This window comes from Lutra lutra, chromosome 10 (genome assembly GCF_902655055.1).
Source record: "Lutra lutra chromosome 10, mLutLut1.2, whole genome shotgun sequence".
In the NCBI taxonomy this organism is placed as follows: domain Eukaryota; kingdom Metazoa; phylum Chordata; class Mammalia; order Carnivora; family Mustelidae; genus Lutra; species Lutra lutra.
Genome location: NC_062287.1, coordinates 101,680,713 through 101,706,295, shown reverse-complemented (window position 1 = coordinate 101,706,295; position 25,583 = coordinate 101,680,713). Strand labels below are relative to the sequence as shown.

The 25,583-nt window shown below is 54.5% G+C and overlaps 1 protein-coding gene across 5 annotated transcripts; it reads left to right on the top strand.

The window, feature by feature from the left end:
- The first annotated feature begins 1,665 nt into the window (after positions 1-1,665).
- Positions 1,666-25,330, top strand: SLC43A1 (solute carrier family 43 member 1). Of its 5 annotated transcripts, none has more exons than XM_047691920.1 (15): positions 1,666-1,919; positions 3,218-3,384; positions 11,172-11,349; positions 11,471-11,526; positions 11,657-11,733; positions 14,078-14,170; positions 15,786-15,919; positions 16,806-16,984; positions 18,109-18,255; positions 18,350-18,385; positions 18,594-18,732; positions 21,292-21,439; positions 21,651-21,724; positions 23,392-23,515; positions 24,611-25,330. In XM_047691920.1, exons 2-15 carry the CDS (start codon positions 3,231-3,233, stop codon positions 24,755-24,757), a joined length of 1,686 nt encoding a protein of 561 aa, XP_047547876.1. In that variant the 5' UTR covers positions 1,666-1,919; positions 3,218-3,230; the 3' UTR covers positions 24,758-25,330. The 5 variants fall into 5 exon arrangements, with proteins under 5 accessions (XP_047547876.1, XP_047547881.1, XP_047547879.1 ...); XM_047691925.1 differs by lacking the exon at positions 1,666-1,919 and adding an exon at positions 2,414-2,579; XM_047691923.1 differs by lacking the exon at positions 1,666-1,919 and adding an exon at positions 2,514-2,651.
- Positions 25,331-25,583: the final 253 nt, after the last annotated feature.

Genomic DNA, 25,583 nt, shown 5'->3' with positions numbered 1-25,583 from the left:
AAGGAGATGTGAACCTGGCTGGTTTACACTTCGTTCCACAGGTGCTTGCTGAGGGCCTCTTAGCTGCCAGGGGCTCTTATAAGATGCTGGGGATACAGCAGGGAACACAGCAGACAGACCAGGCCCTCGCCCCCATGGAGCTGACGGTCCACGAGGGGACAATGTGCAAATGTGTTGGGGATGAAGAAGGGCAAGCATTAAAGCCATAAAGGCCCATGGACCCCTAAAGCCCATCCCAGGGAGGGCACCCACAGAACCCTGAAATTTGAATGTGAAGATGTGTGTATGTGAGCTCATGGTCACAAATGCATTTTCACAGGGAGTGGACTCATAACATTGCATATGGTGTTCTCAAGGGGATCTGTGACTGTTTTGGGTTAGAACCCTTATTCGAGGGCACCTTGTGTTAAGCTAAGGAGTTTGACCTTGATCTGGAATTTCTGGGAGCGGGTAATGAATTTTAAGAGGTGAAACCATCAGAGCCTGACTCCGTGCTCCTGCCAGAGAAAACTCCTTGTGCCTTTGTCCCCACTGAGCCTTTGCTCGTGCTCTTTCTCCTGGCCAGGAGGACTGGAGCGGGCCACACTTAAAAGCCAGATCTGACTATGCATCCTTCCTCCACCCACCACGTTCCAGCAGCTGGCTAGCCTTCCCCCCGCTGTGAAAAGCTGTGGAGATGAGCCCATGATGTTTTGAGGATTTAATAGTTTTTGTTTGGCAAGTGCCCAGCGTTCGGTAGTCACTTAGCCAATGTGAATTCCTCTCTTGGCTTGGTGACTTAACTGTTCAGAGATCCTCTTGTCTGAGGTCGTGCCGGCGGTTGCTCACACTGCCACAGAGCTTTGTGGGTGTCACCACTCAACTCTTAACACGCTGTGTTAAGCTCACATCTGTATTGACTGGCCTTTGCCTCACCTCTTTAACCCACACTTCCCCTCTATCTTACCATGGAGGAACCTGAGGCTCAGGGAGGGGTCCGGTAGTGTCTGGAAGCATCCCATTGCCACGGCTTTGGAAATAATAAAACTATCCATAGCAGTAACAACAATGAACCCCCAATATGTTACTGAGCACCACCACGCTCAGCATTTGCCCTGCACCACAAGCCTCAATTCCATCCTTCACCTCCTACCTCCTTAATTAGGTACTGTTACCTGAATTCACAGAGGAGGAAACCCAGGCTCAGAGAGGTTAAGCAGCTTGCCCAAGGTATCCCAGGCCAGTCACTTTCAAAGTCCAGATGCAGACCTCCAGCTGACTATCCCCTAGGAAACCCGTGTCATTCTGCTTCTTGGAAAACACTACTCCCAACTGCACAGTTCAAAACCCCACCCAAGCCCGCCCTTGCATCGCGGCCAGTCTGCTCCAGCTAAGTCGTTCTCTGTTTTGATCAAGGATACGGAGGGCGCTGCCCAATTCTTCAGGGGGACCCGAGGGAGAGGGTAGGGGTGAGGGAGTGCGGGTGAGGGTGGAAATATTAGGTGCTGGGGCGTGTGCCGGGGGAGAGTATCAGGGGACTGGAGGCGAGTCACGTGCGCGTGAAACTCGACCTAGGGGGAGGGGAAGAAAAGGGAGCCCCCGCCCCTACCTCGGGGCGCAGCCCGGGACGAGTGTAAATACCACGCTTAACTCAGTGGATCCACTTGGTCTATGCCCCACCTTAAGGATCCCGGGTGCCCGGCGAGTTCCCAGCCCCCCGACTTCATCCGAGGGAACCCAGGAGTCAAGAACACCAGACTGCGGCGCTGAGTCTCCGAGGCGGCCCTGCCCCGGAGCGCAGACAAGTCCGAGCACCCGTGCGGTTCGGAGCTGGGCCCGCGGGACAGCGGACACCGAGTGTGGACGCGCCCCGAAGGCGCTGCGCTCCCCAAGGCGTCGCGTCCGCGGCGGCCAGAGGCGCGTTTGCCCCCAGACCAGAGGTAAGCAGCAGGTGTGGGTAGGGGTCCCCAGCTGCGGGTCCGCTAAAAGCCCCCCGGGCCGGCTGTCACCAACACTCGCAGGCTCCACAAAGAAAACTTGCTCCCGGAACCCGTGGATCCCGCGGCGCACTGTCGACGTCTCTCCAAGCGTGCCCCTCCTTCCCCTTCCCTCCGGCCCCTCTGACTCCCCTCTTCCTCTCCGCCTGCTCCGCGGCACTTCCTCAGTTTGGAGCAACAGTCTTGTAGTTTGAACGGGCGCGCGGGAACCCAGAGCCCCATTGCACAGATGAGGGTACTGAGGCCCCGGCAGCCGCAGCTGGTGTCCTCCGCCCCTCCCTCGTGCCCTCCCCCCCCTTGCCCTTCCCCGTCCCTCTCCTCTCAGCAGTATCGGTCTCCCCCCTGCCGCTCCCCGCCCCCGCGCCGCCCGTGTCCCGTCTCCTCCCACGGTGGTGGCGGCGGCCGGGGCGGGGGGAGCTCGGGCTCCTTCCCTCCCTCTGGTAAACACACCCGCCCGCCGCCGGCCCGCTGGCCCATCCGCCACCACTGCCCTTATAAAGTCAGCGGCCTCGGGACTTCCTGCCGGAGCTCGAGCCCCCTTCCCCGGCCCGAGAGCGCTGGCTGGCGCCGATGCGCGCCTCGTGGTGGCCCGCGCCCCGCGGAGTGAGTGAGGGGCGCCCCGACTCGCCCTAGGTCCCCATCCACGTGGCAGCTGTTGGCCAGGATCGAGATACTGTAGGGACACGGGTCGCCCGGTGCGGGAAGGGGGGGGGGACGAGGGCTGGCGGGGTCCGGCCCCGGAGCAGAGGAGTGGTCTTAACCCGCTCAGCAGGAAGGGGGGGGGTCTTAGGCGAGCCCCAGACTTCCCCTTCCTCCTCCTGCTTGCTTCTGGGGGGTCCTTCCTGGCGCAGGCGGCCGGATACTGGCCAGCGGTGGCTCTTCAGAGCGCGCTCTGCCCCTTGCTGACCTTTGGGGACTAGGGGGAGTGCGGGTTTGGGCCCGGGGAGCCGGGCTCCGCGCGTTCTGGCCAGGGTGGAAGAGCCCGGCAGAGCGCCAGGAATCGGCTGCGCTCGCACAGGACCTGCCTTGTTTCCGATAGTGGCCAGGCGGGAGCCCGGCGCCGCGTGAACCCCTGGCACTGCCAGTGCGCACAGAGCCAGGTTGGCGGCACCCGCCGGGAAGCCCGGGGCCCTGGGGCCTTCCCGGGCTGGCTCGAGGGGGTCTCGGGAGGCTCCATGATGCGAGACCCTTCCCGGGGGCCGCTAGGGGTTCCCCCCGCTCAGCGCTGTGTTCTCGTGCAGGCTCGCGGCCGGCATGGCCCCCACGCTACAGCAGGCGTACAGGAGGCGCTGGTGGATGGCCTGCACGGCGGTGCTGGAGAACCTCTTTTTCTCCGCTGTGCTCCTGGGCTGGGGCTCCCTGCTGATCATGCTCAAGGAGGAGGGCTTCTATTCCATCATGTGCTCAGGTATGCCGCTGGGGGAGGGACAGCAGCAGGGCAAGGTGGAAGCTGAAAAAGGACAGGTGGCCAAGGGGACTGAAAGCAGGGCTGCCAAAGAGGGAGCACTGGGCAGACGCACTTCTTGACCTCTTCACAGTTCCCCTAGAGAGTGGGTGGCTATCTGCCCATTCTACCTCCTTTATCTAATGGAGTCTTTTCCCGAATGCCAGGTGTCCTGCTGGATATTCAGACCCTAGGACTGACCACTGGAGTCTTAAGTCTTTGGCACCTCAAGTCTGGCTAGAGTAAGATGGAAACCCCTAGAAGGAGAGCTGCCGCACCCAGCTGGGGGAGGGATTTTTTTTTTTTTTTTTTTTAAACCAGGGCTCCTGGAAGGCTATACAAGACAAAGGGGATTTTTTTTTTTTTTTTAAAACCAGGGCTCCTGGAAGGCTATACAAGACAAAGGAGCCCCTACAAAGTGCACTTGAACTTAACAGGTCTGTGTCCTTCCTCTTCTAGGACTTTGAGCCCCCAGGTGTTCAAATCAGTCATCTGCACAAGGTTAATAAGCCAGGCATTGTGGAGGGACCCTGTTTTCCATTTCAGTTCCTTTGGCTTCCTGTGAGCGGCCCCTAATGAGGAAGTAGGAATTCTAAGGCTCCTGAGTGGAGGGGAGGATACCAGGTCCCCTCTGAGTTGTTTACCCTGGAGACTGCCGGCGGCTTGCTCTTTGTCACCTGGTGCTCTTGATGCTTGCCCCTGCCCATCCTGTAGCTCCTTCCTGCCTCACTCCACCTGCTTGGTTTGGGTGTTTTTGTTTTTGTTTTTGTTTTTGGAATCAGCTTTATCAAAGATTAGTCTACAGAACACAGTTTGATGAGACTTGACAAATGTGTGCCTCAGGGACCGTCACCCACCACAATCCGTATTTAGAATATTTCCATCACCCCCAAACTCCTGCTTCCCTTTTGCTGCCCATCCCTCCGGCCTGTGCTTTTTTTTTTTTAAATCCACCTGTGCTTTTTAAAAACACGTGTGAAAGCTTTATTAAGATCTAAGTTGGGGTGCCTGGGTGGCTCAGTGGGTTAAGCCGCTGCCTTCGGCTCAGGTCATGATCCCAGGGTCCTGGGATCGAGCCCCTGCTTCCTCCTCTCTCTCTGCCTGCCTCTCTGCCTACTTGTGATCTCTCTCTGTCAGATGAATAAATAAAATCTTAAAAAAAAAAAAAAAGATCTAAGTCATGTACCTTTCACTTTCACCTTTCACTCATTGAAAGTATACAATTTTTTAAAAAAATATTCTATCTATTTGAGAGAGAAAGCGCGACAGCAGGAGCAGAAGGAGAGGGAGAAGCAGACTCCCTGCTGAGCAGGGGCCCCAACATGGGACTCCATCCCAGGACCCTGGGATCATGACCTAGACCAAACGCAGCTGCTTAACTCACTGAGCCAGGCAGGTGCCCCTAAAGTATACAATTTAGTAAGTTATGCAACCATCACCATAATCAATTGTAGGACATTTTCTTTACCCCAGAAAGTAATCATGTACCCATTAGCAGTGCCTTAGTTTACCTAGGACAAAAATAGATTTTTTTTTTTAAAAAGCACTTGTTACCATTTAGTAAACCTCCCCCTTACCCCACCCTCGGGGCTTCAAGCTACCAGAACACAGCCATCCCCCTCCCCCGAATCTTCCCTTCTGCTCTTCTGTTGAAGCTTTTGGCCTTCCCAGCGACGGGTGGCTTTGGGGAGCCCTCCCTTGTCTAGCACTCTGTAGTAGCCTGATTTTACCCCTCAATGATAGGAACTGTTTGCATATTTCATGTAAATGGTATCTTATAATATGTGGTCTTCTGTGACTCACTTTTTTTCACCTAGCATGATGCTTTCAGGGTTGATCTGTGTTGTCGCCGGTGTCAGGACTCGGTTTCTTCTCCACTGTATGGATCGACCACATTTTATTTACGTACTCATGAGCTGATATGCATTTCCACTTTTTGGCCATTATGAATGCTCCTGTTAAACACTTAGGTACAAATTTCCATGTGGGCATAGGCTTTGCTTCCTCTTAGGAAAGGAGTAGAATTGCTAGGTCAGGTAGTAACTGTATGTTGAACATTTTGAGAAAATGCCAGACTGTTTTCCGCAGTGGCTGCACCATTTTCCATTCCCAGTGACGGTGTAAAGGGTTCCAGTTTCTCCACATCCTCGCCTACACTGATGATTGCTTGTCTTTTTTATTATAACCAGTCTAGTAGATACAAATATTATCTTCTTATGGTTTTGATTTCCAATTCCCTAATGGCTAATGATGGTGAACAACTTTTCATGTGTTTCTTTTTTTTTTAGATTTTATTTATTTATTTATTTTTATTATTTATTTGACAGAGAGAGATCACAAGCAGGCAGAGAGAGAGAAAGGGAAGCAGGCTCCCCACTGAACAAAGAGCCCTATGCGGGACTCGATCCCAGGATCCTGGGATCCTGAACTGAGCCGAAGGCAGAGGCTTTAACCCACTGAGCCACCCAGGCACCCCTTTTCATGTGTTTCTTGGCCCTTGGTATATCTTCTTTGGAGAAATGTCTGTTCAGATCCTTTGGCCATTTTTAAGTTGGATTATTTGCTTTTTTTAAATCAAATTAAATTATTTGACAGAGAGAGAGATCACAAGTAGGCAGAGAGGCAGGCAGAGACAGAAGGGGAAGTAGGTTCCCCACTGAGCAGAGAGCCCGTAGGTGGGGCTCGATGGACCCTAAGATCATGACCTGAGCCTAAGGCAGAGGCTTAACTCACTAAGCCACCCAGGCGCCCCCCTCTTTTTTTTTTTTTTTTTTTTTTAGATCATTGAATTGTAAGAGTTCTTTATATTCTAGATACAAGTCCCTTATGAGATCTGCGATTTGTAAAATTTTACTCCCTGTGGATGGTTTTCTCACATTCTTTTGGGAGGACAAAAGTTTTTTAATTTTGATGAAGTCCAATCCATCCTTTTCTTTGCCATTTGTGTTCCGGTGTCATGTTTAAGCAATCCTCGCCTAACCTACAGTCATAAAGATTTATGTCTGTGTTTTCTTCTAAGAGTTTTTATAGTTACAGCTCTTACATTTAGATCTTGGGTCCATGTGGGGGTAATTTCATCTGGTGTTTTGAGCTGTCCAGAAGTGAGTGTGCGTCTGAGCCTGGTTGTCTGGGATCACTCAGAGGTGACCAAATCGAACCCTCCTTCTTTCTCAGAACTTATTCGTCCACTCTTGGAAAGCAAGGCACAGCACGTCTCTCTTCCCCTGGCTCTCCTTCCCTTAAGTGACTTAGCCTAAATCCTTGAGCTATCAGGCTGATTGGGATTACTGTACCTTCAGTCATGCTGCCCCATCAAAAGTGCTCATTTTCTGCTTCTTTTAAACATTTTTAAAAAATATTTTACTCATTTATTTGAGAGTGGAGTGAGCACAAGAACAAGAGAGCATGAGTTGTGGGAGGGGCAGAGGGAAAGGGAGAAGCAGACTTCCCAACTGAGCAGGGAGCCCGGATCCCAGGACCCCGGGATCAGGACCTGAGCTAAAGGCAAACGTCCAACCGGCACCCCTGTTTTCTGCTTCCTGAAGCCACATACACAAGAACACAGAATCAGACCAGGAATGTGGGTCCCCACAGTGTGTGGAAAGAGCTGGGCTTCCAACACTCTGTGTCTCTTGGCTTCTATTAGGTGTTTACTTAGCTCTCTGAATATCTCAGTTACCCCATATGTAAAAGGGGACTGATCATCCCTACCCCATGGGACTGCTGTGAAAATGAAACGAGAGCAAGTGTGTGGCCTCCATGTGGGGGGTCGTTGTTACGTGATGGACCCAGCTTTGCTGTCATTTGCCATGTGCCTGTCATTCTCTCTGCATCTCTGCTTCTAAGTCTGCAAAACAGAGTGGATGTCCCTCATCCTTCTTGCCACAGAGCAATGACATGAGGACCAAATGATGTCAGTTAACAAATGTGGGGTTCATGATCCAGGTCTTCACTAGTGTTGGCCTTGGGGTCCCTGGCTACACCCTCTGTCTTCTCAGTGTTTCCTGCTCCCCATCGGGGTTTACCCTGGGGTGAGTGGTTGAACCACCTCTAGGGGTGTCACAGTTGAAGAGGGCTCTGTTACTCAGAATTCAGGCAAGGACAATTCAGTTTAACCCATACTACTGTATAGCCAGCAAAAAATGCCAAAATAATAAAATGATACCTAAAGTTCATCAGGCCTTTAGTATTTGCTAATAGGTCTTTATTCCTATTATATAGTTTATTAGTCTTATTATGTAGAAGAGAAAGCTGAAGCTCAGAGAGGCTAAGTAACTTGCTTGAGGTCACACAGCTCATAAGTAGCAGAGTGAGGATTCAGCCCTCAATCTGACTCCACGACCTGTCTGCTGGTCCTCATGGGAATAGTGTAGATATCTCCAACCTCCTGGAGCAGTCCCACCGTAGACGAGACAACAAACTAGAGCCCAGTCCTACAGGTGTTTGAGTGAACATGACTGTCAGTGGACGGATGGATCAGGGCGTGAAGAGGGCCTCACCCAACCTGGGAGACCAAGTAAATGGGATCCATTTTGTGAGTGTTTGTGTGCGGCAGTTCTCAGCCCAGCCAACCTCTAAGGGGGTTGCAACCCCCAATTATGCCCATTTCACAGGTGGGCTAACAGAGTCTCAGAGTTTCTGCAGCACAGCCAGTGAAGCCAGGATTTGAAAGTGCTCTGGCTCCAGAGGTGGAATGTTTAACCACGATCCTGCTTTCTGGTGCTTCACAGACCTAGTCGCTTGTAGTTCACCCTCATGATTTTACCTTTTCTACGTCATAGGTGCTATTTACTTAATGCTTCCTTTTAAACCAATCCATTTAAAAAAATTAGCTTAATTTCAAAGTGTAATATCCTTGGAATCTTGGTTTGATTGTACTTACCCACACATATACACACACATCATACACATACATGTGTCTAATAAACACAGATACATGTATATGTATCAGAAACACACACATACACGCATACATATGTGAATATATTGGAAAGACATATGCATGTTTCTAATGTACATACATATATGCAACATTTTCCCAATACATTCATATATGTATGTGTGTATATATGTGTGTTTCTGATACATATTGAAATGACTAATGACTATGAAACATCGAAATCCTTTCCCTATACCCCCAACCCATCGTGAGGGCCCCACATGCTATGCATACCACAGTTTGGGAAACACATTTTTTTCTAAGACTTCAGCTCTACCACTAACTCTATACGTTTTCCCTGTCCCACCCTATGCCTCACTTTACTTGCCTATACAACTGGGGCCGTTAGATTTTGACGACCTCTTCTGTTGTAATTGACATGAATAGAGTTCCAAGGAGTCTTGGCAACTTGGGCTGGCTTTATCCAAGAAGTCCGGCTGTAGCCAGCTACCAGAGTGATCAGGCCTCAGGAGCTAGCTCACATTAGTTATCAATCAGGCTGATTGATAGACCAGATAGAGCAATGCACTAACTGACCACGATTAGTAGCTGTCCACCGGGCTGGCACGCTCCACGGCTGGGGAACACCTCCTCTTGCCTGCACCAGGACGGGCTTGGGAAGTGCATGGAGCTGCTGCCTACAGGACTGGGGGTCCTGTGGGGGATGAAAGAGTGCTGACCTTGGAGAATGTCTTGAGTCCGAATGGAAGCCTGCCTGTAGGAAGCAGCGTGGCTGGGAGTTGCAGGGAGGTTGTGAGGATCGGATGAGATACTGTATGAAAAAGCTTAGCACAAAGTAGGTGTTAATTAATCCAGAGCTAGTCGGACGGTGTAAGGGAAGGTAAGGGAAGGAAAGACCGAGGAGTGAGGCCAGGGTCTAATTCAGCGGCTGCACACTCAGACACCAGCAGGGGTCAGGCAGGTTGTAATAACTAATTAATAATCAGAATTTAATAATAATAAAGTAAGGCAGGTGCAAGATGGCGAATGTCTGGGAGCTACTGGAGAGGTGAGGACTTGGGTGGCCTGGAGAGGGCAAGTGGTGGTGAGAAGGGGTGACCGCCGCTCAGCAAGTGCCAGATCTTCTGGCTCGATCCATCCTTCCTTCCTTCCTTCCTTCCTCCCTCCCTCCCTCCGTTCGTTCTTCGTTCGTTCATTCCTTCCTTTCCTCCTTTCTTTCTTTCTTGATTTTATTTATTTGAGAGAGAGAGAGATAGTGAGAGAGAGCATGAGCAGAGGAAGAGGGAGGGAGGGAGAGCAATGGCGGGCTCAATCCCAGGATCCTGGGATCATGACCTGAGCAGAAGGCAGACGCTTAACCAACTGAGCCATGCAGGTGCCCCGATCTTCTCGCTTCTTAAAGAGAAGCCAGATTTTTCAGGGATAGCTCCAGATTTTAAACTGCATCCTGTTACAGTTTGCATGCCAAGCAAAACAGGCGTGGGGGCCACTGCTGGTTGCCTGTTTGTAGCCTCTGGCCTGAATGATCTTTGCATTTTTTGCTGCTTTACCCATTGCCCCAAGCCGGTACCTGGCATACAGTAGAAGTTCCGGAAGCGCACGGAGACTGAATAAAGCAGAGCAGACGAACCTGGTGGAGACCTGAGACATGAACAGTGATCGTGACCATCACGAAATTATGGGGCTTACCTGAACCCCAAAGGCCGTGGTCTGAACACCCCCACTGCTTCTCCCATGGGCCTGAGCAGTCTCCCCTAGCGTCCGGGCACTGGTACTGTGGCCAGCTCCCCATGGCCTGAAGTGCCTCCTCTCCCGGTTGACCGGCACTCAGGATCCGAAACGTCTTTGTCCTGTTCTTCCTCATGTTAACACACAGGTCGCCTCACCCCTCTGCTGCCTGCACGCCCTTCGGATATCTGAAGTCGAGAGTCATCGTCCCCACCTGGGGCAGGTGCTTCCCTTCCCAGCATTCAGGCATCATCATGGCCTCTGTTTTGTTCTCTTCATAGCACTCGTCACTCTTTACCTTTCTTTCTTTCTTTCTTTCTTTTTTTTTTTTTTTTAAATGTAAGCCCTACGCCCAGCGTGGGGTTTGAACTCAGAGCCCTGAGATCAAGTCGCATGCTCTACTGACTCAGTCAGCCAGGCACCCAACAGCACCTGCCACTCTTTAAATCAGGATCCATTTGTGGACTTGTTTTGTATCTAATGTAAGCCCCATGAGAGCTGAGAGCTTCTGTTTGTATTCACTGTGGGATCCCCAGCACCTAGAGAAGAGGCTGACCCTGTCATGATCCCGCAGAAGGGCCAGCCCCCACTTACCCCTTCATCAGCTGTTTCAGGAGAACCTTCTCTGGGCCAGGCCTTGTGCCAAGCTCACCTTCCCCAGCTGAACCTCCTAAGGAACCTGTGGGTTAGGTTCCCTCTGCTTCCTCCGTGGCCCAGGGAGAGGAAGTGCCTTGTTCAAGGTTGCCCAGCTCATAGGGGCGGCGGTGGGAATTCAGACCCTGGTTGGTCTGCCCTCCAGGTGCCCCCCGAGTGTGCCTTTGGCAGTGACACCGAGGCAACAAACGGGGCAGGGGAACAGCCACCTTGTGACTCCGTGAGCCCTGAGTGAAGCAAATCGCCCTCCTTCCCCCATCGTTAACCTTTTTTATTAACTCGTCACGACTCCAAGTTGGCAGGTTACCTTGAGGGCGAGTCCTCACCAGAGTAGATAGGACTCTGGGCCACCCTCAAAGTCACCAGGTTGGCAGGAAGTCATCAGCTCCGGAGCCCCAACCCCAGGCCCTTCTCTCCTGCGCCCGGGTGTTCCCGCTGCTGCGTGCTGATCCCTCCCTTGCCTCCTCAGCTGAGAACACCACCAACGTCACTCAGGGCGAGCGGCGCAAGTGGCTGAGCTGTGACGGCCAGGAAAAGATGCTCAACCTGGGCTTCACCATTGGCTCCTTTGTGCTGAGCGCTACCACCCTGCCGCTGGGGATCCTCATGGACCGCTTCGGCCCCCGGCCCACGCGGCTGGTGGGCAGGTGAGGCTGGTCGGCAGGTGGGGGACTGAAGGCAGGGGCTGCCGCTCAGGGGCAGGGTTGGGGGCGGGGGAGGCTCAGAGTGTTCATGGGCAACTCCTCCCCCTTCCCTGGGTCTCCACAGTGCTAGCTTTGCTGCGTCCTGCGCCCTCATGGCCGTGGCCTCTCAGGACACCAGAGGTGAGCTGTTCGGCCTCTCAGGTGACCACAAGATAATGGGTGGTATGCGGGTGGATCATCTGCTCCCAGCTCCTCCCTTGGCCTCCGACAGCTCCCCAGATGCCCTCACCCAGCCCTCTCCCCTTCCCAGTTCTGTCTCCGCTGATATTCCTGGCGCTGTCCCTGAATGGCTTTGGTGGCATCTGCCTAACGTTCTCTTCACTCACGGTGAGTGTGACGGGCCCCACTTGGCAGCAGGGTACCCAGGAGTAGGGGGGAGAGTGGGGGTAGAGGTGAGGGAGGGGGAGGGGGGTGAGGGAGGGGCTGGTGGCCGCAGAGCAAATGCTTGTGTGTGTGTGGAACCGCGTAGGCGGCCGCTAAGGGTGGGTGTGAGGCTATGCACGTGGGGACTCTATGGTGTGTGAGTGTGGGTTTTGGGCCGTGCGCGTGTCCCAAGCACACAGTGTCTGCCGCCTCCGTTCTAGGCACTGGGGCCACAGCGCAAACAGGACTGCCAACTTTCTCGCCTTACTGGAACTTCTGTTTGGGAGTTGCTGAGTGAACAGGCAAACCCCCCCCCCCCAATAAATAAACTTACAAATGATCTCAGTAGTCATAAGTGCTGGAAAGAAAATAAAACTGGGTGTTGTGATAGCTAGTGACAGGGAAGGAGCAGCTGGGGTGTGTGTTTGCCGCGTTGTGTCTTGTGTGATGCCCTAGATGGGGAAGGGCGTGTGTCCGGGAAGGTATTTGTGAGTGTACGAGGTTAAGCCGGGTGAAATTACCGCCGCTTGACCGTGCCGAACCTACAGAAACAGCTTTTTTGCATGATTTGCTCTCTTACATATGTGTTTGCTGTGCTTGTTGCTCTGAGTGTGTCTGTTGATGGGTGTGAGTGAGTGTAAGAGTTAAAGGCTTGTGAGTGTGCCGTGGGGGAGGGGTTCCTGGCTGGGCCAGCTACAGGCTGTTTATCCCTGACCCATCCTGACCGCCAAACTGGGTGTTTTTGGCTGAATTTCACCTCACCCAGCAGCCGCCTTTAATTCCAGCCTGGGACATTTCACAACTCTCTAAGGAAGCGATCCCTTCCTCCCCGCCCCCCTGCGCAGCCCCTTCTCCACGCTGTGCAACTTGGCTCGGGCCCTGAATCCTTTCCCTCGCTTGCCCTGCCCTGCATTGCGCGGTGCCCAACCTCAGACCCTGCCCTCGCCCGCCTAGGGGGCTCTGCCCGCCGCCCCGTCCCCCCCACCCCCCGCCCCGCCTCCCGCCGCTCCTCCCCTGCCCCGCCGCAGTAATCTCCAGCCAATGGCAGGGCCCGGCGCCCGCCCCGCCCCGAGCCTCTGCCCTAGCCTGCCAGGACAGACCCGAGCCAAGCCGGGACATCCAGTGCTGCCCAGCCCCTCGGCCCGGGTTAGCCCGGTCGGCCTCGCGCCCTGCCCCCGGCGCGCCTTGCTGGGCGGAGGCAGCGCCTGGGGACCCTGGGGCGGGGGCGCCAAGGGTCCCGCCGCTCTCGCCCTGGCCCTGGCACTTTATCCCGCGTCCTTGTCGGCGTGCCTCGCAGATACCGGGTGTCAGGGAAACCTCTGCCCCAGTGAGGGTCAGCCTGGCCCATCCCCTTTTCATAGCCACTTGGAAGGTGGTGGAGGACTCCGTTCTCCGTGTTTACCATCTTCCTTCCCCAAGGTATTTGAGGTCCCCTTCCTGGCCTGGGTTATCCTCTCTGTAGAGAGGGTTGGATTTCCATATGGCATCTAACTCCGGTCCCAGCTGTGGGAAAATGTTGGCCTGGGGAAGATGGTGGGGCCAGAGGAGGGGTGCACACAAAGGGCAGAGTGACTTTGCTTTCTCCTTGCGGGAGGGCCTGGCTCAGGCCAGTGAGCAGAACATATGATCAGTTCTCTCCTGGTGGGAATTCTGGGCCTGCTCTGCACGTCAGAGCCACCTCTCCTGGACACCTGGCCTGCCCCTACCCCACCTTTAGTTCCACCCTTACCTCCCTGGCACCTCCCATGACTTGGCCTGGCTCAGCAGATTGGGGCCTTTGGCGTCCCCAGGAGGGTTAATTCCAGAGCCAGCCATGGTCCCAGCCTTGGGGCCTGGGAGACAGCAAGGATCACCAGCACAGGGGAGAAAGTCATTAAAGAGCTCTGTGAACTTGAGTATATTTCTCACCCTCTCTGGGCCTCAGTTTTCTCATCTTTCAAATGGGTTGCTCTAGATCAGTTTTTCTTAAATACCCACTGCATGGGTTATTAAGAGGCATTGCCCAATAGAAGGGCTCCATAAACTTGGGGAACCTGGGGGTTAAGCAAAATTGACAATTTTTTTTCTTTGAGTGCACGTCTGGGAACATTTCACATGCTAAAGTGCATTGGGAGGGTGCTGGCTAGTTTCCAACCAAATTTTGCCTTCAGACTTTTCTGTTGCGTCTCCCAGAGCTAGTTTTCCTGGAGCTCACTTTGAGGGCTGCAGGGATGGATGCATTCAGGTTTTACCCCACGGGGCTGGGCACAGGGCCCCCTGGGTGGCTGTCAGGGTCCCCTAGCTCACTAGTGCTGCTTCCCTCCCTCAGCTGCCCAACATGTTTGGGAACCTGCGGTCCACGTTCATGGCCCTCATGATTGGCTCCTACGCCTCTTCTGCCATCACTTTCCCGGGAATCAAGGTATTGGAACTGTTTGGGCTGGGGGCAGTGAGGTCACTTGGGTTTTCTTTTTGCCTCGACATGAAAACTGGGTGGGACTGGGTGAGTAGTGGCTGGCGTGTCTGAGGATCCTGTTCTTGCTGGCTGGAGGTCAGTCCCCACCACCTGGGGACAAGGCACTGCCACTGACTTGCAGGTCTGGCCTCCCTGCTTTGCCTCCTTTCCTTTACCACCACTCCGGGCCTTGCCTCCATCCTCTCTCCTAGGCTAGCTCAAGCCTTTCTAGCTGGTCTCCCTGCCTTTGACCTTCCCCCTCTTTGGTCTGTCATTCGCACGACTTCTAGAATGATCTTAGTTGGAGGCCTGGCTCATACACTTGCCCTGCTTCGCTGACAGACTCAAGTCCAACCCCTTCACAAAGGCATTCAATGCCCTTCACCTCCCTGGCCTCAACCAGCCTTTCCAACCATGTCTCCCTCTCCTGCCCTGGAGGGACTGGTTGCCTTGGGTCCAGCGTCATGAACGTAGTCCACACGGGGCTGGAGCCTGGACACATCTGCCTGGTGGAACTAGCACCAAAAGGCCTGTGTTCTAGCTTGGGGGAAAGCTTGGGGCCTCATTTCTTCCTCTGATATCAAGGAGTGGTTTCACCTGGGCCATCTCGTACCCTCCAGATTCTGCCTGGGGCAGTCACGTGTGTTATTTTAGAGGCACTTGCTTGGCATCCCGGAAGGAGTTTGAGAGTGGAGTGGTGGGGGCGGCCATCAGCATTCAGGTAGCACCAGACGTGGAGGGTGGCAGTTTCTCCCTTCTCTTTGAAGCTCTGTCCTATCCCCAGGGAAGAAAGAGCCTCTAGGCCCCAGGCTGAGGAGGAGCAGAAACATTCCCAGGCAGCACTGGAGCTCTGAGCGGGAGCCTGAGGGGGTGGCAGATGTCCGTCATCCCAGGCATGGAGGACAGGGGGAGGGACACCATCTCTGTGTACCTGGCTTCCCCATTGGCAGAGAATCCCAATCAATTCAGAACCTGCTTGTCCTGATGTGAGGAGGCCTTGCGCAGAGCCTTTGCCCGTGCACACGCATGTGCGCGCGCGCACACACACACACACACACACACACCACATAGTTGTCGTACCTGGGAGCACCTGTGAAAGGAGAGATAAGGCTTCTCATATTGGGTTTGTCTTTCCCTCAGGGAACGTGCCAGGAAGGGGCAAGATAAACACAGTTAGGCCTGGGATAACCTAGAACATTAATTTTTCTCTTTTGTACATAAGATGAAATGGCATTTTTGTGTGAAAGCCAACACGTGCATGGACTCATAGGTATACTTGGGTGCCTTTTTAAGATAGTAATTGAGATGTCAAAGACCTTCCATGCTTGTGGCCAGCAATTTCAGCTCCGTGTGGGAATTGTTTCACACCTGTTTAGGGGGCTGGGGTGAAAAAGGAAGAGTATGGTGGGTCTTCTGGGTCTGACTCTTAACTTCTGGCCTCAGCTTCCTTATCTGCAAATCAGGCAAAAGGAATGGGGTAGAAGAAACCTTGTCTCAGGCCACTGGGTCCTGGGCTCTGCCTTGGGCTGGGAGAGGTGGGGCCAGGCAGCCACCCCTATGAGTCTGCCCCCTCCTTCCACAGCTGATCTATGATGCTGGTGTGTCCTTTGTGGTCATCATGTTCACGTGGTCAGGCCTGGCCTGTCTGATTTTTCTGAACTGTGCCCTCAACTGGCCTGGTGAAGCCTTTCCGGCTCCTGAGGAAGTCAACTACACGTGAGTGGCTGTGGAGGGCTGTGTGGGGAGGGGGACACCCCTCCCTGTGGAGGGAGAGGTGGTGGTGGGGGACTGGCGATCATAGTGGTGATGCAGTGCACAGAATCAGCTTTGGTGTCAGAGAGACCTGCCTTTGCTGATGGCCTCTGCTTTCTCATCTGTACAATGGGCTTGATCCTCCCCACCCACAAGTGTTTGAATAGACGTGGCATGTAAAAGGTGGTCAAAACAGGGCAACTGGTACTGTTAGTATCCTTTCTGAGTTTGGACGGTGGGATCAGAGTAGGAGGGACCCCAGCCAGGGTGCTGTGTGCCGTGTGGTCCCAGCAGGGGAATACAAAGACTCAAATACCCCACACTTTATGGGGCAAGCTAAATGCCAACTTTCCCCCACCCCCTATCAGCTTCCCCACAAGGAAGCACATGGGGTGCCAGTCAAAAACTGATGTTTATCCTGTGTGTACTTCTGGCCAGGCACTGTGGATAGCTCTCATACCATTGTCAACAGTCCTATGATGGGGCTTCTGTTATTAACTCCTTTAATAACGAAGGCTCAGGGAACAAAGTGATTTTCCTAAGGTCATACCACTGAAGGGGGCTGGGGTAAGGCTTGGAACCAGGCTCTCTGACTCCGGAGTCTGAATTCTTAATTCTGCCTCCATGGCATCAGCCCAAGTGGAAAATGACTTATCCACCCACCACGAGGGTGCTAAGCTGGCCGCTGGCCTGGGCTCTGAGAGACAGACACAGTGGGCCTGTCAGTCAGTGCTAGGTCATGGGGTGCTCAGCACCCCTGGGGACGACTGGGACAGACCATGAGAGGCTGGCTGTTGAGGGCAGGCTCTGCGCAGCTGGTTCCCACACACCCTGGCCTGGCTGCTGGCAGGAAGAAGATCAAGCTCAGCGGGTTGGCCCTAGATCACAAGGTGACAGGTGACCGCTTCTACACCCATGTGACCATCGTGGGCCAGCGGCTGAGCCAGAAGGCCCCCAGCTTGGAGGAGGGGGCTGATGTCTTCATCTCATCCCAGGATGTTCGTGGTGCCTCGGAGACCCCTCCTGAGAGTGAGTGTCTGATCAAGGGGCCAGTCTTGGGGGACAGCGAGGGGGGGTCCTCATGCTTAGTGAACACTCATCCTAAGTGCTCATTCTCTCCTCTTGTGGTCTCTCCACACCCGTGGTGTAGGTGGAACATGCTCCCCATTTACAGATGGGGGCAATCAGAGCTCAGAGAATTCTGGAAGTTCAGACTCAGGGGTACTGGATTCCTGGGTGAAGGAGGGAGGGAGAAGCTTCCAGAAGGGGGCAGGCTCTCTAGGCCTGTGGGGCAGTTGGTTTCATCATGGCTCCCTTCAACCCTTTGAGCCCCTGGCTTCAGGTACTGTCCCCCTCCTCCCCCAGGCCACTGTCTGGCTAGACCCTCCGATGTCCGGCTGGCTGGCTGGCTCCCCCTGCTGGCCAGAAGAGGATCTGCAGCCACCTGCCTGGGGCACTTCCTGAGGTGTCTCGCTCCCAGATTAGAGGAAGGTGCACCGACCTTGGAGTCTAGAGATGGGGGTTTGAGTCTGGCTCCCCAGTTGCAGGCCATGTGACTTTTGGGTCAATCCTGTAACCCTGCTCTGGCTTTCCTTGACTCTTAAACTAGCAGTAATAACACCTACTGAACAGGGAAGTTAATCATGAGGATTAAATGGTCCACGGACGTGGAAGCTCTGTTACGGGCACAGGAGTGTGCAGGTGTGAGTGGCCTGCTGCTGGCCTCTCGTGACAGAGGGAGGCCGGCGACCTGCTGCTTCCAGCCCCGTGAGCCTGAGCAAGTCACTGAGCTCTGGGCCTCCATTTCCTCAGCAACAGAAGGCACTAAAGACAGGGTTTTGTACGCTTTGAGTAAATGGGATGGTATGTGTCGAGGGAGTGGCACATAGTAGGTGCTTAATAAATAGTAGCTAGAGTTATTATTATACACCAGCGAGCACATCAGAGATCACGTGAAAATCATCTGTTGCAATCATTATCAAACTGGGCAAGAACCTGGAGGGCAGTGAGTCTCAACAGTCATTTTTGAAGAAAGCAGTCCCTCCTGAGTCACTAGTGCAAGTCCAAGCTCCCTCTGAAGCTGCATCTGCGGGGACAATCAGAGGGAAATGGAAGCTCCGGAGGCTCACGGGCGCCCTCTGCTGTCTCCCCAGAGACCGTCCCGTTCCGCCAGAGCCTCTGCTCCCCCATTTTCCTGTGGAGCCTCCTCACCATGGGCATGACCCAGTTGCGGGTCATCTTCTACATGGCCGCCATGAACAAGATGCTGGAGTACCTGGTGACAGGGGGCCAGGAGCATGGTGAGGGGCTGCTGAGCCTGCTGGGGGCTGGGGGCACAGGAGGGTCACCCTGCTGAGCTCCTCTCATTCTGGCTTCTCCCCCCACCCCCATCAGAGACAGACATCCTGAGAAAAAGGGCAGCAGAGACAGGTAAGGGGATGAAAATTGCCCCCCCCCCACTGCCCTCTCCACAGGGAGCCTGGGCCCATCCTCGGAGCTCTGGGCATTTGGGGCTCAGGGGGAGGCAGGGCTGGCACCCCCTCTCCTACACCAAAAGTGGGTAACAGTGTCCACTGGGCTGCTGGCATCTGTCGTGACTGACAGCTCCTGACTCCACTTTTCTTGCCGTCCTGCCCAGTTGGGTTCTACTCCTCCATCTTTGGGGCTATGCAGCTGCTGTGCCTTCTTACCTGCCCTCTCATTGGCTACATCATGGACTGGCGCATCAAGGACTGTGTGGACGCCCCCGGTGAGGGCGCTGCCCTCGGAGACCCCAGGTGACCGGCACAGGGATGGCCATAGCCTGTCACTTTCTCTGCCCTTTCATATCCAGCATCTCATTTCATTCTCCCCAGAGCCCTGGGAGAGCAGGAGCCTCTCCCCATTTGCCAGATAAGGAAACTGGGGGGAGGGCGCTGCTGGCTTGGTAATGAGTGTGGCTCATCTCAAGGGCTGACCGTGAATGAGGCATCTTGCCCTGTCCTGTCGAGCCCTGCGACAGCTCTCTGAGGTTGGTATGTTGTCCTCATTTCACAGGTGAGGACCTGTAGACACAGAAAGGTTAAGTAATTTATCCAAGATCAACAGCTTTTATTTTATTTTATTTTACTTATTTTATTATTTTAAAGATTTTATTTATCGGGGCACCTGGATGGCCCAGTTGGTTAAGTATCTGACTCTTGGTTTCAGCTCAGATTGTGATCTCAGGGTCCTGGGATCAAGCCCCATGGCTCCCTGCTCAGTGGGGAGTCTGCTTCTCCTTCCCCCTCTGCACTTCCCCCCTACTTGTGTGCCCATGTGCGGGCACTATCAAATAAATAAATAAAACATTTTTTAAAGGATTTTATATATTTATTTGAGGGGGGGCCCCAAGCAGAGGGAAAGACAGAGAGAGAATCTCAAGCAGACTCAAGCATGGAGCCCAATTTGGGGCTCAATCCCAGGACCCAAAGATGGGTCCATTTAACTGACTGAGTCACCCAGCTTCCCTACCACACAGCTTCTAGTAGCAGGTTCTAGAACCTGTTATAAAGGGTATACCCTAAAGCCTTCTGTGGCTAGGAAGAGATAGAGTCGGTATATCAGATGTCGATTGCTATATCACAAATCACCCCAGAACTCGGGCATCTTTAAAAAGCTAACGTTTATTGTCTCGTAGAGTTTCTGAGTCAGGAATCTGGGGATGACTTAGCTGGATGGTTGTGGCTCAGTGTCTGTCTGAGTCTCTTTGGGCTGGTCTAACAAAACACCACACATTGGGTAGCCTAAAAACAATAGAAATTTTAGTTCTCACAGTTCTAGAAGCTGAAAGTCTCAGATCAGAGAGCCAGTGGTTGAGTGAGAACCCTCTTCTGAATGGCAGACTTGCCCCAGCGTCCTCTCATGGCCTAAGGAATAGGAAGCTCCGTGGGGCCTCCTAATCCCATGACCTAATCACCCCACAGAGGCCCACCCCCTAATACCATCGTGTTGGGCATTAGGCTTTCAGCATATGAATTCCAAGGGGACACAGCCATTCAGACCATAGCAGGGTCCCAGGAGGCTGCAGTTTGGCTGTTGGCTGTTGGCTGAGGCTACAGAGATCTGGGGTGTTGACCGGAATGGGGGAATCCATTACTGAGCTCACTCACGTGGCTGTTGGCAGAAGGTGTGGCTCCTCCCTACCTGGGTCTCTCCATAGGGCTGCTTACCACAGGGCAGCTGGCTTTCCCCAGAGCCAGGGGTCTAAGGGAGGGAGACCAAGATGGCAGCCTTTATGTCTGTTACGGTGAAATCTCACAGGAGACGCATCATCGCTTCCACGGTCAGTCGCACTTCCATCTGTCAGTCACACAGAGTCACTGGTCTGATGTGGGAGGGGACGACACAGGGTATGGATAGCAGGAGGTGAGGCTCACTGAGACCCATCTTGTTGGCCAGAGACCACTGTTGGATCTTGAACTTAGGTTTTCTGACTGCATGTTCTTTTTGTCTTTGTCCTGAGAGGTTAGGAATGGAAGACTTCTTCTTCTTTGTTTTTTTTTTTTTTTTTTTTTTAAGATTTTATTTATTTATTTGACAGAGAGAGAGATCACAAGTAGGCAGAGAGGCAGGCAGGGGCGGCGGGGGTGGGGGAGCAGGCTCCCCGCTGAGCAGACAGCCTGATGCGGGGCTCCATCCCAGGACCCTGAGATCATGACCCGAGCCAAAGGCAGAGGCCCAACCCACTGAGCCACCCAGGAGCCCCGGAATGGAAGGCTTCTAAGGAACGATCCAGTGGCTTCCCTCCCCAACATTGGTGCCCCCGCCTTGTCACTCAGCCTCCTGAAGGCAGAGCCATCTATCTAGGATAGAAGGGCAGCCTGCCCTCATCCCAGCCTGCTGGGATGTTCTCATCCTCTGGGTCTGGGGCAGGGCTTGCTAGACAGTCAGGGGCCGAGCTGCTGTCCCCAGAGTAGCATCTACTTTTGTTCAGGCTGATGGGCAGAGACGCTTTTTCTCCAATGGGAGGTGGTGTGAGCACTCCCGGTTCTCCACCTTCCTTCCCAGCCTTGTGTCTCTGACTTCAGTGTGCGCGAAACATACCTGGGCTATTTGTCAAAATGCAGATGCCTAGGCCATGCTCCTGCAGTTCTGGCGGTGGGAGCCTGGAACCTGCAATTTAAAGAAAGACCCCAGGTGATACTGGAGTCGTAGGCGGGGGAGCTAGAGACACGGGGCTGGAGACACAGCCTGCTCCCTTAGCTGCCCCCACAGCAAAGGCGCAGCGTTCAGAAGGGAGGCCAGCCCGAGAACCAGGGAGGGAGGGAGCTGCTGTGGAGTGGAGGCAGCCGCCAGTGACATCCTGTTCTCCTCAGGGATGGGGTTGCCACCAAGTCTGCCAGGCCCCGCTACCGCTACCGCAAGATCCAAAAGCTCACCAATGCCGTCAACGCCTTCACCCTGACCAACTTTCTGCTGGTGGGGTTTGGTGTCACCTGCCTCATCAACAGCTTACACCTCCAGGTACCCGCTTCCGTCCTCCCCGCTCCCTGCCTCCCAGGACCCCTCCAAAGTGTCGTTTCACCTGCCTTCCAGGAAGCATGGTTCTCATCCTCTGGGTCTGTTTTCCGGGGATGGGGTGGTCAGGGGCTCGGGGTCCCTCTTCACCTGACCCATCCTTCCTCCTGCCTCCACACCTGCTCTTCACCTCTCCCCTCCCTCTTTTTGGTTTCAGTTTGCCACCTTCGTCCTGCACACCATGGTCCGGGGTTTCTACCACTCAGCCTGTGGCAGCCTCTATGCTGCAGTGTGAGTCAGCCCGTGCTTTGCTGCCTTCCCGAGCTTTCCCCCATAGCCAGAGAATCCCAGAGCAGAGTCCAAAGGGCCCCAGACCCCCTTCCCGGCCCCCTCCACCGCCTCCCTGGAGTGCTGACTGACGTCTCACAGCCGGCGGGGAGCTAGGAGGCTGTCTGGGGGGCCACTCTCTCAAAGCTTCTCTGGTGGGGGGCCCCCACCCCCTCACCTCTATCAAAGGCAGCTTGCCCCACCGCCGGCTGGCTCCAGTGCCAGGAGGTCCTGCCTTAGAGGAAGCCGAAATTCTTGGTTTGATGACACTTTGGTTAGGTCCGCTCTCTCTCCTCCCATCAGCCCTGTAGAAATTTCCAGACTGCAGTCTTGCCTGCCTTCTAACTCTCCTGCTCCATCTGGGGCAGCCCCCAGTTCCCTTTCCCCTCGCCCTTCTGGTTTCCACTGCCGGCCCTGCTGAGTGACTCAGGTGTGTGCGGTGACACAGTCATCACCACTATCAGGTGCTTCCTCAGTGGCAGGCGCGGTGCAGGACCACTGACCCATGTCAGCAGAGGGCAGTCCCATCTCCTTCACCTGCTCCAGCCAGGGTCTTGACATCACGCTTGCATCTTCCCTCCCTCACACTCGGCATCCAGTCCCCAGCAGTCCTCCCAGCTCCCCATCCACAAACCCCAAAGGCAACCCCCTCCTCATCCCTAACACCACCCCCCTTCCCTGGCTGAGTGCAGCAGCTCCCGCAGGGCTCCCCGTGCCTGCCTTCTCCTCCCTTGGTCTATTTTTAACACACGGCTGGAGACACCTGTTGGGACATAAGTCTTTTCCTGTCACTCCGTGGCTTCCTGCCATGATCTGAGAAAAAGCCAGAGAATTTGTTATGGCTGAACAGGCCCTCCAAGGTCCAGCCCCTGGGAACCCTTCTGCTCTCTTCCTTCCCCTTCCCCACTCACTCGCTCTGCTGCAGCCACTGTGGCTCCCTCATGCCGCAGTAACCCCCAGTGTGTTCCCTACTTGGGTCGTTTGCACTTGCTCTTCCCTCTTTCTGGAACATTCTCCCTCCAGATATCAGCAGGGCTCACAGTAGTCTCATCTTGCCCAGGTCCTTACTTGGCTGTCCTCTTGTCAGGGAGGCCTCTGCTGGCCGTCCAGTGAAACCCCCTGACACCCCTACCAGCTTTCTCTGCCCTGTTTCTCTCCTTAGCTCTTATCACCAGCCCACACTCTAGGCATTTATCCCGCTCCTTGTCCAGCTGCCGCCCGTCCCACCAGAAAGCCGTCTCTGCGAGGGCGGGAATCTTTGTTGGGTCTGATGGTGAATGTGCCTGCACCTTAGGACAGTGCCTGGCCCATGGGAGCGCAGTGGATACTTGTCAAAAGAATAAATGAGCAGCCCAGTGAGGTCAGTGCTAGTTCGGTTACTAGTGGAGGAAGAAGTGGGTCCCAGAGAGGAGGGATTCCTTGCTGTTATCACCTAGATAGCAGGTGGAGAAGCCAGCTGAGTGGCCCCAAAGTCACCGCACACCTCTCTGAGGCCAGAGTCCAAAGAGCACAGGCAGAGAGGCCCTTCTGTTCTGCCCTGCCTGCCTTGCAGATGCCGGCGTCCGGGGATGGGGGTGCTGGACGGGAGAGGGCCGCACCGCCCTCCTGACTGGCCCCCCTCTCGTGGACAGGTTCCCCTCCAACCACTTCGGGACGCTGACGGGTCTGCAGTCCCTCATCAGTGCTGTGTTCGCCCTGCTCCTGCAGCCACTTTTCATGGCCATGGTGGGACCCTTGAAAGGAGAGCCCTTCTGGGTGAGAACTGGGGGTGGCATGGGGGGAGCAGGAGCCCCTTCCCAGGGTGCTTCGGAGGAGTTGGGGGGTGGGAGGAGGGCTTGTGTGTGGCCGAATCCCTGACTCCTATCCCCGACTAAAGGTCTTTAGTCGGGGGGTTCCCGAGCTGGCCGCCCATCATAGCCCCTCACAGAGTGAAAAATACAGATTCCCCAGCCTGCCTCTTGCCCTGGGCCCAGGAGTGTCTCTCCTTCAAGTGCCAGGTGAAGTGGCCCAGTTCTGAGGCAGTCTGGTGTCACCCAGGACATGGATGGTCAATCTCTCAGCACCTCTGGAAAGGGGTTCCTCCAAACCCTCAGCTCAAACACCCTCAGGATGGGGCAGCAGCCTTTGGTATGGTTAGGAGGGCTTTTCACTTCCACCAAACACACGTCTGCCTCTGCAAAGCTGGTCCTCTCTCTGCCCTGTGGGGACACCTGTCCCATAATGCTTCTCCCAGCAGAGCGATGAAGAAAGGACAGTCACAGTTTACGGAGTGTTCACGAGGTGCTGAGCTCCCCACGTACTCTGCTTCCACCATCTTTGCCCTAACGAGGCATTTATAGTCAAGGCAATTTGCCCAAAGTCGCACAACACGTCGTACAGAGCGGGGTGTGGAGACCCGTGCGAGGGCCACTGTCCTGGTCCCTCTGTCCCCCGGCCGCATGCCTCAGCTCCTTTAACCGATAGCAAACCTCTTCCCACCAACCTCAGTGTGATCCTATCGTCAATATCCGCAGCCCAGAAGGTCCCATTTCAGAAGGTGCCCCGGATTGGGCACCAGCCCAGGGTCCCCCAGTGTTTCCGCAGAGGACGCCAGCTCGTGAGGGTCCTGGTGTTAGGCGAAGTTCAGACCATGCTCTGATACTTTACGAAGCGGTTGAACAGTAGATGAGGTATTGGGGAAACGGTGACTGAAGACAGAGTAAGCAGTAGCTATGTTTATCATTTTGGCCAAGGACCTGGAGTGAAAATGGCTGTCTCCTCCTCTCTGTTGGAAGCTGAGGAGGGTCCTTGAGGCTGATGAGAGAAAACGGGTACCTACTTGACTCTTGCCTCTCTCTCCTTGCCCTCAAGGTGAATCTGGGCCTCCTGCTCTTCTCATTCCTGGGCTTCCTGCTACCTTCCTACCTCTTCTACTACCGTGCCCGGCTCCAGAGGGAGTATGCCACCTACTGGGAGGGCCCAAAGAAGGTGCTTGGCAGCTCTGAGGTGACCGCGTAGACCTCTTGAGGCCAAGGGACCTGGATGACAGGAAGCCAAGGCCTGAGTAACCAAAGGGAATGCCTCATGTGGCTTTTTTACCTGTAACATACGCACAGAGCTGGGCCGTGGATTTATAAATACCAAGAGAAGTTCTATTTTTGTAGGGACTTGCTAAAAGGAAAAAAAAAAAACCTAAAAAAAATTTCCCCAAAGCAATGCTCCATTGACTGAAGACAGCCCCTGTGCTAGAAGGATTGGGCCTTTTTCCTTCTCAGGATGGCAGAGACCAGGATGTGGGGCTGCCCTTTCTCTGGGCCTGCCTTCTGGTGCCTCCTGGGGGCTTGTGGGATCAACAAACAGGCAAACAGGCTACTCCCGGGGTTCTAGCTATGCAGTGCCCAGAGCGTGTGTGCGTGTGCGTGAGTGTGTGAAACAACCTTCCCCTTAGAGGAAAGGGATCTGAGGTGCTCGCTGTATCTTGGATGGGGTGTTAGGGGGTAAGCCCCTTCCAGGGACTGGAGGGCGGGTTCCCTCCCTGGTACTGCTTTCTGCAGGTCTTAGAGGAAAAATAAAAAGGGAACTGAGAGACTGGCTGGTGTGTGCCTGTATCTTTGTTGGGGGTGGAGGGGTTGTTTTCCCACACCCCCATCTCTTCCTCACCCAGGCTCAGCTGGGCACTAAGTAGGACACCTAAAGTGCTAGCCTGTCCACCTCTGGCTGTCGGCTCATCTTCCGGTTCTTAACCATGCCCTGCCCTTGGTGTCTGGAGGGAGTCCACGTCCTGCCCCCGGCTCCTGCCCCCCCACTTCCCATGGTCTGAGGTATGTCCAGGAAGTTGCCTTTC

Bases quoted from the DNA above. Each gene is read 5' to 3' on its own strand.
- SLC43A1 (XM_047691920.1), top strand. From the start codon at position 3,231: ATGGCCCCCACGCTACAGCAGGCGTACAGGAGGCGCTGGTGGATGGCC. The intron at 3,385-11,171 runs GTATGCCGCTGG...TTGCCTCCTCAG, and splicing joins CTATTCCATCATGTGCTCAG to CTGAGAACACCACCAACGTC. The intron at 21,440-21,650 runs GTACCCGCTTCC...TTTTGGTTTCAG, and splicing joins TCAACAGCTTACACCTCCAG to TTTGCCACCTTCGTCCTGCA.